We start from the raw sequence: 14,926 nt of genomic DNA, 5'->3' as shown, positions 1-14,926 counted from the left end.
GCCAATATTATACGGGTGTGGTTTTCCTCAAGATTTGATTGGCTGAGTATATTGTCCGTGAGTGTGAACCATAGACTGTATGGTGTGAACCAGAGGTGTGAACAACAGTCTCTGAAACCAAAGTGCTTATTACCTTCCCCTTAATTGGGAAGGTAATAATTAATTCCCTTTCCCTTAATTCCCCTTAATTCCCCTTAATTGCTTTACCTTGTGAAAATACACCTGTTATAATTCAGCTGTCCGACAAATTCCAACTTGTTATTGGAGGTATTAATAGCATGGATATTAAGTTAAATAACTCATAAATTAGAAAAAGACTTACTAGAGCTGTTACCCAAAAAAACAATTATTCTTCATACCTTTCACTGAGAAAATATAGTCGGCAACTTATACATTTTTACTGCCAAACAAGGCAAAGGAAATACATTTTAAGATTTTGCATAGGTACTATCCCTGTAACACATTAAGTTTATGTCTCACCAAAATGTTATTTTTGTAATTTAGAAAATGAAACGCACTTATTTTGTAATTCTGAAGACTTTTGGAAACAGGCATCTATATTGGTTTTTGATATACTTCATAAAATAAATGAAATAGATGAATCCATGATCCTTTTTTTACTGTAATACTGGCTCAGATACATAAATAAATAAAAATGTCTATTACTCCCTCTCTTTTTTTTTTTTTGTAAAGACCTTGAAATATTTTATGACTCATTGATTTCATTCACTACAAACAATAAATGTATAAAACGTTTCTTATATTAAAAATATTTTTTTGTAAAAATGTAATGATTTATATGTATCCCAGTTTATGTTTGTTCTGTTTGAGACCAAGTATCTCTGTATGTTTGATTTTGAAAAAATAAAATAAAGCGCTTATTACCATAATCAGGTGCTGTTTTTATTGTTATCCTCACTAATAGACTGGGTTTCGCCCAGGCAATAAAAAATATATATAAAAAATTTACATATAACTTATTTTAGAGGAATAAATGACAGGAATTCAAAATGATTTTGCAGGAACTTTATGTCTTCAATACCAAGAGCGGAATTCAAGTAATTTGATTTCAATTCCCATAACATAAAATTATTAGATGTATTAAGATTTCTAAAACAAAATGTGTGTTCAAATTTATTCTAGTTTTCAATATGCAGCATTGGCTTATCAATTTTAAGACCTGTTTTAACCATTTCTCCTCACTAGAGCAGAATATATCCATACTATCCTTACAATATAAAACATCTGCCTTCATGATGAACATTTTTCTACAGATTTCTTCTTAAAACAAATGTAATTTGACTGCTGAGGAGAAAGCATCTTAGAATCTGCCATGGATAACTGCATTAAAAAAAAAAAAAATCTTGCTGCAACTTTAACAGTGCACATTAAAAATGCATGCAAAAACATTTTCAAATCTTCAAATAAAAAGTTTTAACAATATAAAAATATTCACATATGAAGCACGACATACACCACTTACAGTAATTTCACAGAAAACAATGAATATAATAATGCATTAAGAGAACAGTTCTTGGTTGTGAGAATAATGACTCCTCTAATGTGCCTAAGAAAAAAAAAAAAACAATAATAGAGGCCCAGACCACTCCAATATAATCTACACAAAAAGTTGCTTTAGACAACAATTAATTATCAATAATATTAAAAAAGTAGCGGTTAATAAAATATTTGAACCTACCAAAGTGTTGCCAAGAATATAAGGAATGTTTAAATAATCTTAGCAAAACATAACACAAATTAATTATGGCTTTAAAGTTATTTTAAATATACCCAAGTTTTGTACATTTACAAATGTAATCTACAAACACAACAGTACAACATGGTTTAAGACAGCATGCATGAACCAAGTGTTTGATTTATTCCTCAAAACAAAGTGAGAGTTGATATGGTCAGAAATGGGATATCGACTGTTGCTTGATCCGTTGCAGGAAAGAAACATCTTTCTTTTTGGTGTAACTTATTGTCAAACATCCTCATCTATAAAAGGAATGTCTTGGTCTGAAAGACATCTCTTGCCCTGATTACCTGCAGAAAAGGAGGCGGAGAGGGATTCTGGGACGTCTTGGCTTTGGGTAACAAACTTGGACTGGACTCCACCTTGGCATGAGACAGAGAGGTTTTGGTTCAACTCTTCAGCAGGCTGTTTGGTCTCTGTTTTAGGATCCTGTGTTGAATCAGAAGGTTTAGAAGGTTTCTCTGGCTTGGAGCTGTTCAAGGCAGTGTTTGCTGAAAGAGATGCTATGGATTAGCCACGGAGGACTAAATATATTAACACAAACTTGTAAAATTTCTGTAAAAGCAGCAGTGCAAACCCATGGTTAGAGAAACAGCAGGTTAAATAACTCAAGCTCAACAACTGGCTCACCACAAAAACACCAAATCCAAGCCTTCTTTATCAAAGAGCGTGCGGGGACGTCCAAACATAATGTTATTAAAATGTCCTGTACCTCAGTACTGACCTTCCGTGTCCAAACTCACAAAATGGTCTTCTTGTAGACTCTCAGAGCTGATTAATGATTCGGAGTCCATGTTCTCAGCGTCTGAGCTATCCTGTTCAAACTCAGGTAGTCTAAAGGCCAAATCGTTCCTAAACCACAAACAGAATAGGTTTTGAATGGAACAATAGAAGTATGTACTAATAACTCTCAATTATTTTCCCAGGAGCAAGAACAAAAAAAATGTCATGTTAAACATTCATTTCTCAACTCACTTTTCCTTCTTAATGGACCTGATTCTTTCAAGCAGGTTCTTTTCGATTTCGCTCTCCTTCGAGGCGACATCTGAATCTAATTTGGGCCGCTCAAATATCTAATGGAAAATGAAATCATGAGATGATGTAAGATGAGAGCCATGAGGTGCACTCTGCAAGCTGTTATACCAAAGGGGCAAAATATTAGACTAAAAATTGCACATACATTTAACAGATAAGGTACATGAGGCTTTGTTACACTATGAATAGTTAGCCACAGTGTGTGGTGGGGTGTCTACAGCTATGATGGTATTCAGAATAGCATTGCCATTTAGGTTTACTGCTTTTATAAAATGCCTACCAAATACTAAAATAATTAACACAATATTTCAGATTCATTAAGAATCACACAATCAGAATAATAAGTATCATCTTTCCACTAGAAGATTTGATCCCTGACATCTAAACTAAGGTTTAACAGTGACAAAGTTCAAAATACCACCATTTATTTGAAACAAAAATATTCTTTCCTTATAAATGTCTTTGCTGTCATTGTTGATATATTTAATGCCTACTTGCTGATTAAAAGCACTAATTTCATTTATTTATTTATTAAATGGTAGTTTATATTTATCTACTGTAGTATGTTAAGTTTTTCTTACCGTGTTCTGCCTTCTGAGTTTGAGCTGTTTAATGGCCATAGCTTCCGCATTTTCCAACTGCTGAATTTCTTTCATTTTCTGATTATAGCACCTTGTTTGCTCATTAATCAGAATTTCCACAAAGCTGCACATAAATGTTAACCATAAGTTTCATATGAGGCGATGTTGTCATAGTATGTTTGCAAAATGTTGGCCAATTAACAATTAACTGTTCATTACAATTAACAATTTGGCTGCTTACACAATTGATGAATTTTGTATTGTACCTTTTACTATTTTAATATCAACCATTAGCACCATGTCAAACCAGGCAAACAATCTAGTCATAAATGAACACAAATAAACCAAAATGATTCTCACAGAGTGGTCTTGTTTAGATCTTTCATACTGAGAAGAGGGTCAGAAGAATCTGGGCAGCGTAGAATGCAGGGTGCAAACACGATAGCCAGAGCGTTAGCCGACATTCTATTGTGAGCTTCCTCTTTTGCCACTCTAAATATAAAAAGAAATTACGCATTAGGCAATGCATTAGGCAATGCACAGGATTTCTAATATTCACCTTAGTCATATGCAATGGTTCCTTACTTCACAAGATGAAAAATAAGCCTTTCAAGAGTAGAGAAGTTTGAGGGAGGTAGTTCATCCAACTTTCGGTAGATAGCACGCAACCGCTCAGATGCTTCTGGGAGATCTGGAGGAGAAAAATTTAAATGTGTGATTCTTTCTAACATATGTGGGATAAATGTTTAGCCTTCACACCCAAAATTACATGTGGCCAAAACCCTACCTGCAGCATACATGAAGTCACTGTAGAGGTTGTATGTAATAAGTGGTTCAGGTAGCTCCCGTAACCACAGTTTGACCAAGCCGGTGATTGTGTGGATGGGGTAATTGTCAAGAGTGACGGCCTGTGGATCTGGAGAGATTAAAAACTTTTAATGCATGAAAGACTAGCAGCGATTTTCAAGTGAAGTAAGCACATGACAAAGGTTGTTAAACTTATCAAGGAACAATTCACTCATAAATAATTATCTTCTGAAAATTGGAATGGATTTTGAGAAATTTAGCATTAAATCACTTGCTCCTCAATGGATCCTCTGCAGTGAATGAGTGCTGTCTGAATGAGAGTCCAAACAGCTGATAAAAACGAAAATAATCCACATAATTCTAGCCCATCAAATTAAGTATTGTAAAAAGCTTTGTTAGAAACAAATCCAACATTGAATGCATTTTGGCCAAAAAATGTCTTCTCCAGTGATAATGTCCATCTCTTGCATCTTGCACCTCTTACATAAAAAAAAAAAAAAAAAAAACAAACTATTTTTTTCAGGTGCTTGATCTATGCATATTTCTCTCCTATATCAGACAAGGTGACTTTTTCACTGAACAAAGCAATATGGATAGAAGGCTAATATTTTACCCAGAAGCACCAGTCTGAAGTTAAAATACATCTCAATGACGGATTTGTTTCTTACAAACATGTAGCTTTTCATTTCACAAGATGTTTATTGATTGACTGTATTAGTATTAATTGTATTATCAGCTGTTTGGACTCTTCACCATTCACTGCAGAGGATCCATCCATTTAAGCGATGTAATGATCCATTTCTCAAAATCTATTCCAATAGAGAAACAAAATCATCTACATCGGAGTCAATATTCAGTAAATTAAATTTTCTGAGTGAACCATTCCATTTAAAAAAAATTACTTGAAGGAAGTACCCTCTAATTTCTGATAATGAGGTGTTAAAGAGCAATCTAAATCTAATCACACCATCACCTTTCTCTAGAATGTGGCGAAGCTCTTTGGCTCGGCAGACTGAGCCAGACTTGCGGTAGATGCCCTCTGTGTACAGTCCGTTCATTTCGACATGTACCAGCATCTTCTCCATGACAAAGGGGACCGATTCAGCCGTGTGCACCAAGGCACAGAGAGATACACCAAAGTGGAGTGTCTGCTCACCCTCTTTCTAAATAAATGGAAACATACAAACTATAACTATATGATCCAACACATCTTTTATTACAAATAGAAATTTAACTTCTGTCATTATCTACACTAACATGTTAGCGAGGATGATGACAAAAATGTCACTGGGTATATGCGATGGAGTAATACTACGTAAAGTAATGACAACAGTGCTCACCTTCCTGTCACAGTGACCCGTGCAATTTACAGTTATCTTTCTCAGACACTTCTTATGACAGACCATTTTACAAGCTGAAACAGAAAACACAGCATAAATGAGGTACCACTGAATCCTTCTCAATTATTAGTGTTTAAAGAAAAGGATGGTGGATACTTACAGCTGCATATGAAGGCCTTTTCCATTCCCCATATGTATGAGCTACACTGGTCACATGATTGCATAATAGTCACCTGGTATGTGCTAAATAAGTGACCCAGTGGGCTATCAGGCTTACAGACAAAACAAAAGGTTTTGGAAGAGGTGCAATAAATATTCACATCCTTTATTACAAATATTAATGTGCTTCTATTTCAGGAAAATAACTTACACATTTATCTCTTTTAGAATTTCTTCTATTCCTCTCCTTAACCTGCAAATTAGACAGAGGTAAACATAAGCTAAATTCAAGGCAAAGGTTGGGTCAGATTAATAAAAGAGCAAATACATTTATAAAGTTACAAAACATTTATTTTGTAAGAGGTTCTACAAAAACAGAATATTTCTTAACGGTTTTACTCTCTTTTTGATTAAATAATTGTAGCCTTGGTAAGTATAAGAAACGTTTTCATAAGCATTATAGAATTAGCAAAATTGGATTCAACTGGGAATTGTGTTTCGGTGCAAATGTACAGTCGTTACGGAATTCTACAGGCCTAGATTCTTTGAGGATCTGGTGATTACTTACCTTCTCATAAATATTTTTGAGCAAAGCTAAGCTTCTGTGGCAATATTTACAACTTATAAAGTTACCTTACAAGGCTCTGTCTCCAGTCGCTTGAGCTCTCCCCTGATAAATCCATCCAGAACTGACTGAAAAAGATTTACCACCAGCGGCACCTCAGATGCTTTCTCTCGCCCTGCAAAACTGGATACCTTCATCTGGTAACCTGACATCAGGTCCTTATAGCCGATATTGGGATTCTTTTGGGCACAGGAAACAGATAATTTCAAACACTTTTCAAAAAAACATAACTTATCTACTGCATTTCTGAAACTATGATGGGAGTAAGGTTATAGATGAGTGCAGATCAACTTACTGATATAGAGTACATGGATTTGATGGTGTCTCTGAACTGTGTGGTGGCTAAAAAGAAGATTTTCTCGGTTTCTGAGAGTTCCTTTGAGCGGGTGCTTAGATCGTTCATCTGGATTCAAAACCATAGCATCAGATGAAGTATTTAAAAGTACAAAGTGATTACCAACAACAAACTATCAGGATCAGGACTATCAGGAGCTAAAGGAAACATTTATAACAACTAAAGTGTCAAATCCAAAAATCTAAATACCTTTCAGAATGCTGATGAAGAATAAATATCAACACAAACCTGATTTCCCAAGAACTCATCCAATAGGCGAAGTTCATTACTGTTAGTGATCTCTCTGTCCAGCGAAGCATTCCACTTCTCCTGGACACGAGTAGCTCGGCTGATTTTAATGGTGGATTTGTGACGGGATCCAGGATAAGTGGCAGAGTGCTTGATACGTGGAGAATTGGAGTGAGAGCCACCGTCTTTTGGCCCGAAGAGACCGAGATAAATGAGAGAAAAAGAGGGAAGTCATTGCAACTGGAATAAGTACTTACAACTGGTCTACTTCATACATTTTTATGTGCATGTATTTATTTAATAAATACAATAAATTATTAATTTAAATATTTCTGAATGAATTAAGTGGGTCTTGATGAATAATTCAACCTAGTTCCACTTTTTCTGCCAGTGTCTTCGCCATAGTTACATTCCCATCCTGGGGTGTCAGGCGCCTTTTAAAAAACTTTAGGAATCCCCCTCTGCAGGATATAAACAGAAAATGAAGTAAAATGCAAGCAACAACACACTTATATGTATTATAAAATGTTTAAAACCGATAATAAAAAAACAAAACAAAAAACAAATCAGCTGTGATATTTCAAGTAAAGGCTAGAACAGCAAGGTTCAGCAAAGTTACATGCCGATGAAAAAGCACCGATCACCTTTCTGGTGTGACGGTTGGTGCTCCTTCACTTGTCCTCCTTGTGATACTCTTGTACCCATCAGTATCAGGTGACTGGATCTGAAAGACCAAAGCATGTTTAGAGACTTACTGAAAATGATCATCATGAAACGGAAGAAAAAAAAAAGTGGCTCACCCATCCAAGCCCTGAATGCCTGACAATCACTCCAATCAAAACTACACATAACAATGAGTTTTTATAGTATACATCCCTTTGTTACCCCTAGTCCCTAATTCATTCTATTCAATAAGTCATACTAATATGATGATTTGCTGATTATCAATATTTAAAACAAATGAGTAATTTCTTTGATGAATAGAAGGATCTAAAGATCAGCATTTATGAGAAATAAAAAGCTTTTACAACATTATACACTATATCATTAAAAAAAAAAAGTTAGTATCATTTTTATTTTTTGGAAAATAAATAACAGAAATGAATAATTTTATTTAGCAAGGTTTCTTTAAATTGATGATAAAGACATAATTTTACAAAAGATTTAAATTACATTTTAAAATATATTCAAATAGAAAATAATTATTTTAAATAGGCTAGTAAACATATTTCACAATTTTACTGTTTTGCTGTACTTTGGATCAAATAAATGCAGGCTTGGCGAACAGAAGAGACTTCTTTAAAAAACATTAACAATCTTACAGTTTAAAAACTTTTGACTGGTAGTGTATAGGCAACTTAATTTTTTTACTCAAATTTCTTAGAAATCTATAACTGCTGGACAATAACAAATAATAATGATTTGTTTTATACTACAAATAATTGTTTTCATACAGTGATAGCTGGAGGCTTTTGTCCATATTAGGAATTACCTGGTATGACTTTCTGCTCAAGAGCGCACTCTGGCTTCGAGTATGAATGAAACACACACTGCATGAATGTTTAACACTCCGTGATGTTCATCTGGCTTCCTGGGTCCGAATAAAATATTAGCTCATGCACAGACTATCCTGTATCTTTGAGTTTACATCTATATTTATTCACACCAGACCAGCTCTTGAAAACCTCCAAGCAAACACACTTGACTGAAAAAGTGCGGGAGACGAGTTTCCGTGATATTAAAAGTGGAGGGGACACGTCCCCCGAGTCCCCAACGTAATGGTACACCCATTGTCCCATCATACATACATACAGACAGTTCAGGATAAAGCAAGATCACATTCAAGCGGATGTAAAACAACAGTTTAGCAAAAAAGGTTTTCTAACCATAATATTCCCTGATAATGCAAATAGACTGGGTTTATTTCTTTAAATTAGTGCCACCACCAACCTCCCACACTGCATTCCAAGATCCATGTTGACCTTTTTTGCTATGGGCTATATAATTTATGTTGAGGTGGGAGTTGAGGAAGTTGAGGAAGAATATAAATGAATATAAAATAGAACATGATCATGATTAAAATAATCTAGTATGTAATATTATTTAAGACCCAATCAGTACTATAAAATATGATTAAATCACTTCTATAATGATGCCAATTGTTGAAGCCATACAAACATCAAAAGCATTGGCCAGTTTTAGGTATATAGAGTCAAAAATAGAGTCAACTAAGCAACCACAACATTATTCTTCTTACATTTATTTACTATAATCACTAATTAGCACACCTAGCAGGAGCCTCAGTGTGTGTACTGTGTCAACTGAAACAAAAAAGGTCAGAAACAAAACCGACTTCCAGTCAGAAACATCCAAGAACAGGATCAGCCTGGTTCCCAAAGAGAAGTCTTTGAAATTTTCTACACTCAACTAACGCTTATTGTCATGGTATGTTAGCTGTTGCAGTCTTTAACCACAGTCTCCAGTTCCAATGCGGATACTGAACTAGTGTGCTTGCCGGTGCCCGTGTATGAAATTCTTTTGGTTGTGAACCATAACCTATAATACGTCAAGCGGTTTAGATGAGGATAACAAAAAAACGTCACCTGTACCTGCTGATCCAGTTATGCATAAACACTGTGAACTAATCAGTACAGCATCTTTGCTGCACACTTGCATACGTTTAGAGGTTTGCAGTTTGTAAGATTTTTTAAATGTTTTTGGAAGGATCTCTTACACTCACCATGGCTACAATTATTTGATATTATTATAACATAAAACAGTCTAAGAGTAAAATGAGAACAAAACATCAAAGTAGGCACAACACACCACAGCTCCAGAGATAATGTATAATTGTGAATATTTGTGTTCTCACCACAGGTGATGTTTTTGAGCTTAAGCGTCTGATGAAAAGAGTCTAAGCTCGAAACGTCATCTGTGGTGAGAACACAATTAAATATTCATATCTCTGGAGCTGTGGTGTGCCTGCTTTGATGTTGTTCAATTTATTATAACATAAAATAAAATGTATTAAAATAGAAGATTTATTTAATTTATTCTTGTACTGGCAAAGCTTAAATTTTAGCGGCTATTACTCCAGTCTTTAGTGTCACATGATCCTTCAGAAATCATTCTGATATGTCAATTTGAAGAAACATTTCATATTATAAAGAAAAGTTTTGTGCTGCTCAATATTTTTGTGTAAACTGTGAATGCAAGTGTATACTTTGCTAATTTGTTTTGGTGCTTTCACAACATTTTGGATTTAACAGACAGATCAAAATTAATTTTTTAAACAGTACCTCATTTTCTGAAGAACTCATTCTGGACACATTATCCAGGGACTGGGAAACGCCACATTTCCTATCATATATGAAATAGTAACATATAAATAAGGAATAATGTAATAATCAGCCAGTCATTACTGCATGAAAAACTTTGGCACGGGGAAAAGATAAATTATTAGACATAAAACATTTATGATATTTTCCGGGACAACTGTCAAATATACAGATTAGTGGTTATACAAAAATAACTGCTAACAGAAAGAAGCATTCCAGAGAATTACCTAATTAAAAAAAAAAGCTTTTATCTTTACTTTAAAGATGACCAAAACAAACTCTCACCGTATACCCGATTTTCTCAGGCTTTGAAGTCTTCGCCTCCCACCACTGACGTTCTCCACGTGTGGTACGTCCCTCCTCCTCTCATTCTGTTTTTCAGGAATCTCCTTCAACCTGGTTGTCCTGTCGTGACGTTGTAGGTGTACATTATTTTGAGTTTCAGCAGAACCACTTTGGCCCAGGTTCAGTGGAAGCGACACAGGCCGAGGGAGGCCTGAAGGAGATGGTTGTCCTTCTTTATTGACAATATTGCCTGTATCATCTCGAATGGGTTGGTCCTCATTGATGATGAGTTGCTTTGTGATTCTAGTAGGATGTATTGTAACCTTAGGCTTGGTCCCTGTGTTTGACTGCGGGCTCAGTTCTTCTGTCTTCTTTTGTTCAGTTGTGAGGGATTCACCAGGCAGTGGAGGCTGTGGCTTTGGCTGACTTGGGTTTTTTTCCTCAGTCTTGTTCAAATGGCCCAGCTCTGTCTGAGATCTGAAAGAAAGATCAAAATGAATAATATAGTTTTACCTAGAATTTAAAAAAAAAAAAAAACACTCAAAGGTAACTTGGACTTACATTTGTGCTTTGAGCTTTTCTCGCTTCTCCAGATATTCAGCTCTCTCCTTGGACCTTCGCCATGCGGTCTGGATCACAGTAGCTGCACTGCTTCGGTATGTCTTCCGCAAATAACGCCATGATCGCTGAGGGATGAGAGAGGAAACATCTGCTCAGAAACATTTTCATTTATTGGAGTTTCCCAACCAGGTCCACAAACCGTTTGAGCCTCATTACAATTCAAAATTAAAACTAAATTAAATTAAAAATTACACTTTTCTTTTGTAAAATATAATTTATTCCTGTGATGCAAAACTGAATCACATGACACATCAGAAATCATTCGAATATGCAGATTTGGTGGCGAAATAAATCTTTTTTTTTATAATGATCAGTGCTTAAACAGCTGTGCTGTTTCATTGTTTTGTGCAAACCATTATACATTTTTCCAGGATTCACTAATGAAAATAAAGCTGAAATGGAAAGTGGACATCTTGTGACACTTTTGATCAGTTTAATGTGTCCTTGCTAAATAAAGTATTAATTAATAAAATAAAAAAATCTTACTGACCCCAACTTTTGAACGGTTATATTAATGATTATATTTATTTAAAGGTTAGAATATTACTTGACTATTGCTAGACAACCCCTGGTCAACCAAACAAATAGTACCTGTATACTTATAATTCCTTCCCTTCTGCGCAAATACTGTTTCCTCATCAAACAGGCACGAAACCATCTCTGCAGGATGATGATGCTCCTCATCACTTCTTTATGACGGACTTCCTGAAGGATTTGTCTTTCTGACTCTTTCAAGAACACCTGTACACATAGTTTGATGGTCAATTATGGAAAGTTGTATCTGAATGACAAAAGAGTGTAAGAGAAGAGTGTAAGTGAAATATACCTTGGTTCGGCCAATCTGAAAACTAGAGCTGGGTAAGCCCATTTTGGTCAGCAGGTTGGTGATGTCCTGTTGAGGTGTTGATATTTCCTTCGGCAGCAGCACTCTGAACTGATCTGTAAACTCCTGCAGTGACATTGTTAAATAAGACACTTGATTTATGCATTCATGGTTCCAAAATGTATTATTTCCAAATAACTAGTTTTAATGGAACATTTCACTCAAAAGAGTTTGTTTCTTCATCGGAACAGATTTGGAGAGATTTAGCATTAAATCACTTGCTCACCAATTGATCCTCAGAATGACACAATATTAGGAGCAAAATGTATGTCCATATTGCATAATAACACTTCCTCCAATTACAAAATGGTTTGGGATCCATTCCCTGTTGTCCTCTTACATCAAACTTCGACCGACATATTTGTTTAGAATGGTTTTGGACTGTTTTTATTTGTAAAACGATGCTTAATCTGTGTAGATTTCTCTCCTAATTCAGTCAATATGATTTTTTTCACTGGAGGAAGCAATATTATGGATAGAGGACTTGCATTTTAGCCGGAAACAACACTTTAAGGTTAAAAACATCTTAATTATGAATTTGTTTATTACAAACAAACAGCTTTTTGCTGTTTAGACTCCTCATTCTCTCGACAGAGCAAGAGAAACGATACATTTATTCAAATATTTTCCGATAAAAAACAACCTCATCTATATCTAGGATGACCTTAATAAATTAAAGCAAAATGTTCATTTTTTGGTGAACAGGGTTATTAATCAACGAAAACTAATTAAGCAAATTAACCTAAAAAAAAAAAAAGTGCAAATATCAATATCAGCTGAGCAGTTTTCAGTCCATATACATTACCTTGAAGGTGAATTTGGCTCCATACCCAGACTTCCTCATCTGAACCGTCTGTAGCATGCCTGTGTACCTCAGTTGCTGAAGGACTAGAGCGTCATCAAAGTGCATTTCCTTCTGTAAACACATTCACCAACATATTTATTAAAAAAAAAATGATCCTTGACCCAATAAATAAAATTGGTAAATCGCAAAACGTACAATAGCTCTCCACCATACCTTATCAGCATTTGATCTGATACATTGGACAAAGAACGGTTCAGCCTTCCTCAGGGTCTCCAACAGCTTGCTTAGTGATGCCTGGACAGTTTAAAACATGAAAGCATGTGACTCATTGATTCGTCCATCAGCATCCATTAAACCTTTGCAAATCATATCAAGACCTCCCCACAGCTTAGGGGCTCTGAACCTTTTATCTAATTTACAACCACCATAAAAGAGGCTTTACAGAGATGGAACAAACCGATCTATGAGCCCTCTATAATGAAGGAGCTTATGGTTTCCACACTAAGATAATAATATTGAACCTGGAACTGAGCGCTGATGCTTGGAGGTTTCTTCGTGGTGTGTAGATGGAGCAGAGACCTGTTCGCTCGATTGTGCTGTGTCAAGTCCATAATGAACTTCAGAGATTGTGAATCTATGAGATTCTGTACAGAAAACAGAGCACTCTCATATTTTAAACCAAGGAAAAATAATACACATGTATTGCACAGTAGAAAATATGAATTTTCTATTACGTTTTCCAAAGTGAGTCTCGCCCATGTACAACTTTGGATATACCTGAACTAAATTTATTTCTCATAATTCTAAAATAATTCACATAAATCTAGTGATCCAAAGGCATCTACATTTTTTCATATATATTTTGTATTATAACATATATTCATATAAAAATATATATGACAGAAATATGTTTAAAAAAAAAAGTCAGTTTAAAATAACTGTTTTCTATTTTAATATATTTGTGTTTATTTTGTTCTGTAATGGCAAAGCTGCATTTTCAACAACAATTATGTGTGTGTTTTTGAAATACTTGACATTAGCTTTGTAGACAAATATACAGTAAATTGTGACAATGTATGACTTTGAATAGTAAACTAACTTTTTTTTTGTTGTTATTCATAAGCTGGACAGCCAACAAGTATCAAGCGTACATGGGCACTCCTTCAGTACGGTTTAAAAATAGTATCCTTTAGCAAAACCCACTACAACAACAAGTTTTGATGAATGAATTTACCTTAGGAATTAGCTGCTTGTTTGGCCTGTTCTTCCTAGATAGTGGTAACACACAATTAAGATTTTGATTGAAAATATTAAGATTTTGAAGAGAGAGAGAGAGAGAGAGAAAAGGACAGAATATTTCAGTTGATTTTTTCAAATTAAATTACACATAAGCACAAGCTGAAACAGAGAGCAGTGGTGTCGCCACAGACAGATGGTCACAGAACATGTGGCCCACTCACGGAGAGAAGAGACGAGACTTCCTCACAGAAATTGTGGATAGACGCAACTTTTGAGGAACTTCACCACCAAACTGCTTAAGGTAATGGAGGACTCTGGCATGCAATTCCCTGATTGATCCCAACCCCAAATCAGAAATGTTTAGAAAAGAGATCAAATAAAGACAGTATACAGCAGAAATTAGTCAGTCCAAACACCCATTTCACAAAGAATCCAGTGAAGAAGAAAAACCATTAGACTCTTAATTCACAGGAAAAAAATTATCATCAGCTGTAGAAGATTACAAGCCTGGTATGAAGACTTTGAGCGACTGTGAACGTACTTCTTATTTTCAAAAGTTGCAAAAATGTCTTCAAAGACTTCGAGTGGACCCTCTTCAGACCGATCAAAAGAAAAGTCAATCAAAGGGCCCGGACTGTGTAGAGATCGAAATGCATTTTGAGCAGGTAAATGGACAGTTGTATAGATATAAAATAAACAATGTTATTTGCCTTAAATCCACTGCTCCATCAAGACGCCACACATTTACAGGAATTAATCCAGTCCATTTACCTCTTTAGCCCATCTACCACAATGCTGGGACTCTTCATTTTCCCAAGAGAGTTCCTGGAGTAGCGCCTGATCTGATCTGATATGGAAACAAGCATGTT

The 14,926-nt window shown here is 35.2% G+C and overlaps 1 protein-coding gene across 1 annotated transcript; it reads right to left on the bottom strand.

Moving 5' to 3' along the window:
- Positions 1-1,012: 1,012 nt before the first annotated feature.
- Positions 1,013-14,923, bottom strand: LOC113040721 (unconventional myosin-IXb-like). The gene is made up of 28 exons (XM_026198987.1): positions 14,829-14,923; positions 14,599-14,691; positions 14,279-14,386; positions 14,053-14,086; positions 13,340-13,462; positions 13,032-13,112; positions 12,819-12,929; positions 11,957-12,079; positions 11,722-11,871; positions 11,071-11,195; positions 10,510-10,986; positions 10,186-10,246; positions 7,531-7,610; positions 7,256-7,347; positions 6,887-7,071; positions 6,599-6,706; positions 6,312-6,482; positions 5,890-5,931; positions 5,680-5,791; positions 5,520-5,593; positions 5,153-5,342; positions 4,160-4,288; positions 3,958-4,063; positions 3,733-3,864; positions 3,373-3,496; positions 2,732-2,829; positions 2,481-2,608; positions 1,013-2,247 (listed from the first exon to the last, which is right to left on the bottom strand). Exons 1-28 carry the CDS (start codon positions 14,921-14,923, stop codon positions 1,985-1,987), a joined length of 3,615 nt encoding a protein of 1,204 aa, XP_026054772.1. The 3' UTR covers positions 1,013-1,984.
- Between the last annotated feature and the right edge of the window lie 3 nt (positions 14,924-14,926).

This window comes from Carassius auratus, chromosome 2, assembly GCF_003368295.1.
Source record: "Carassius auratus strain Wakin chromosome 2, ASM336829v1, whole genome shotgun sequence".
NCBI lineage: Eukaryota > Metazoa > Chordata > Actinopteri > Cypriniformes > Cyprinidae > Carassius > Carassius auratus.
Note: the sequence above shows the minus strand (reverse complement) of the source record. Positions and strands in the feature narration are given on the sequence as shown.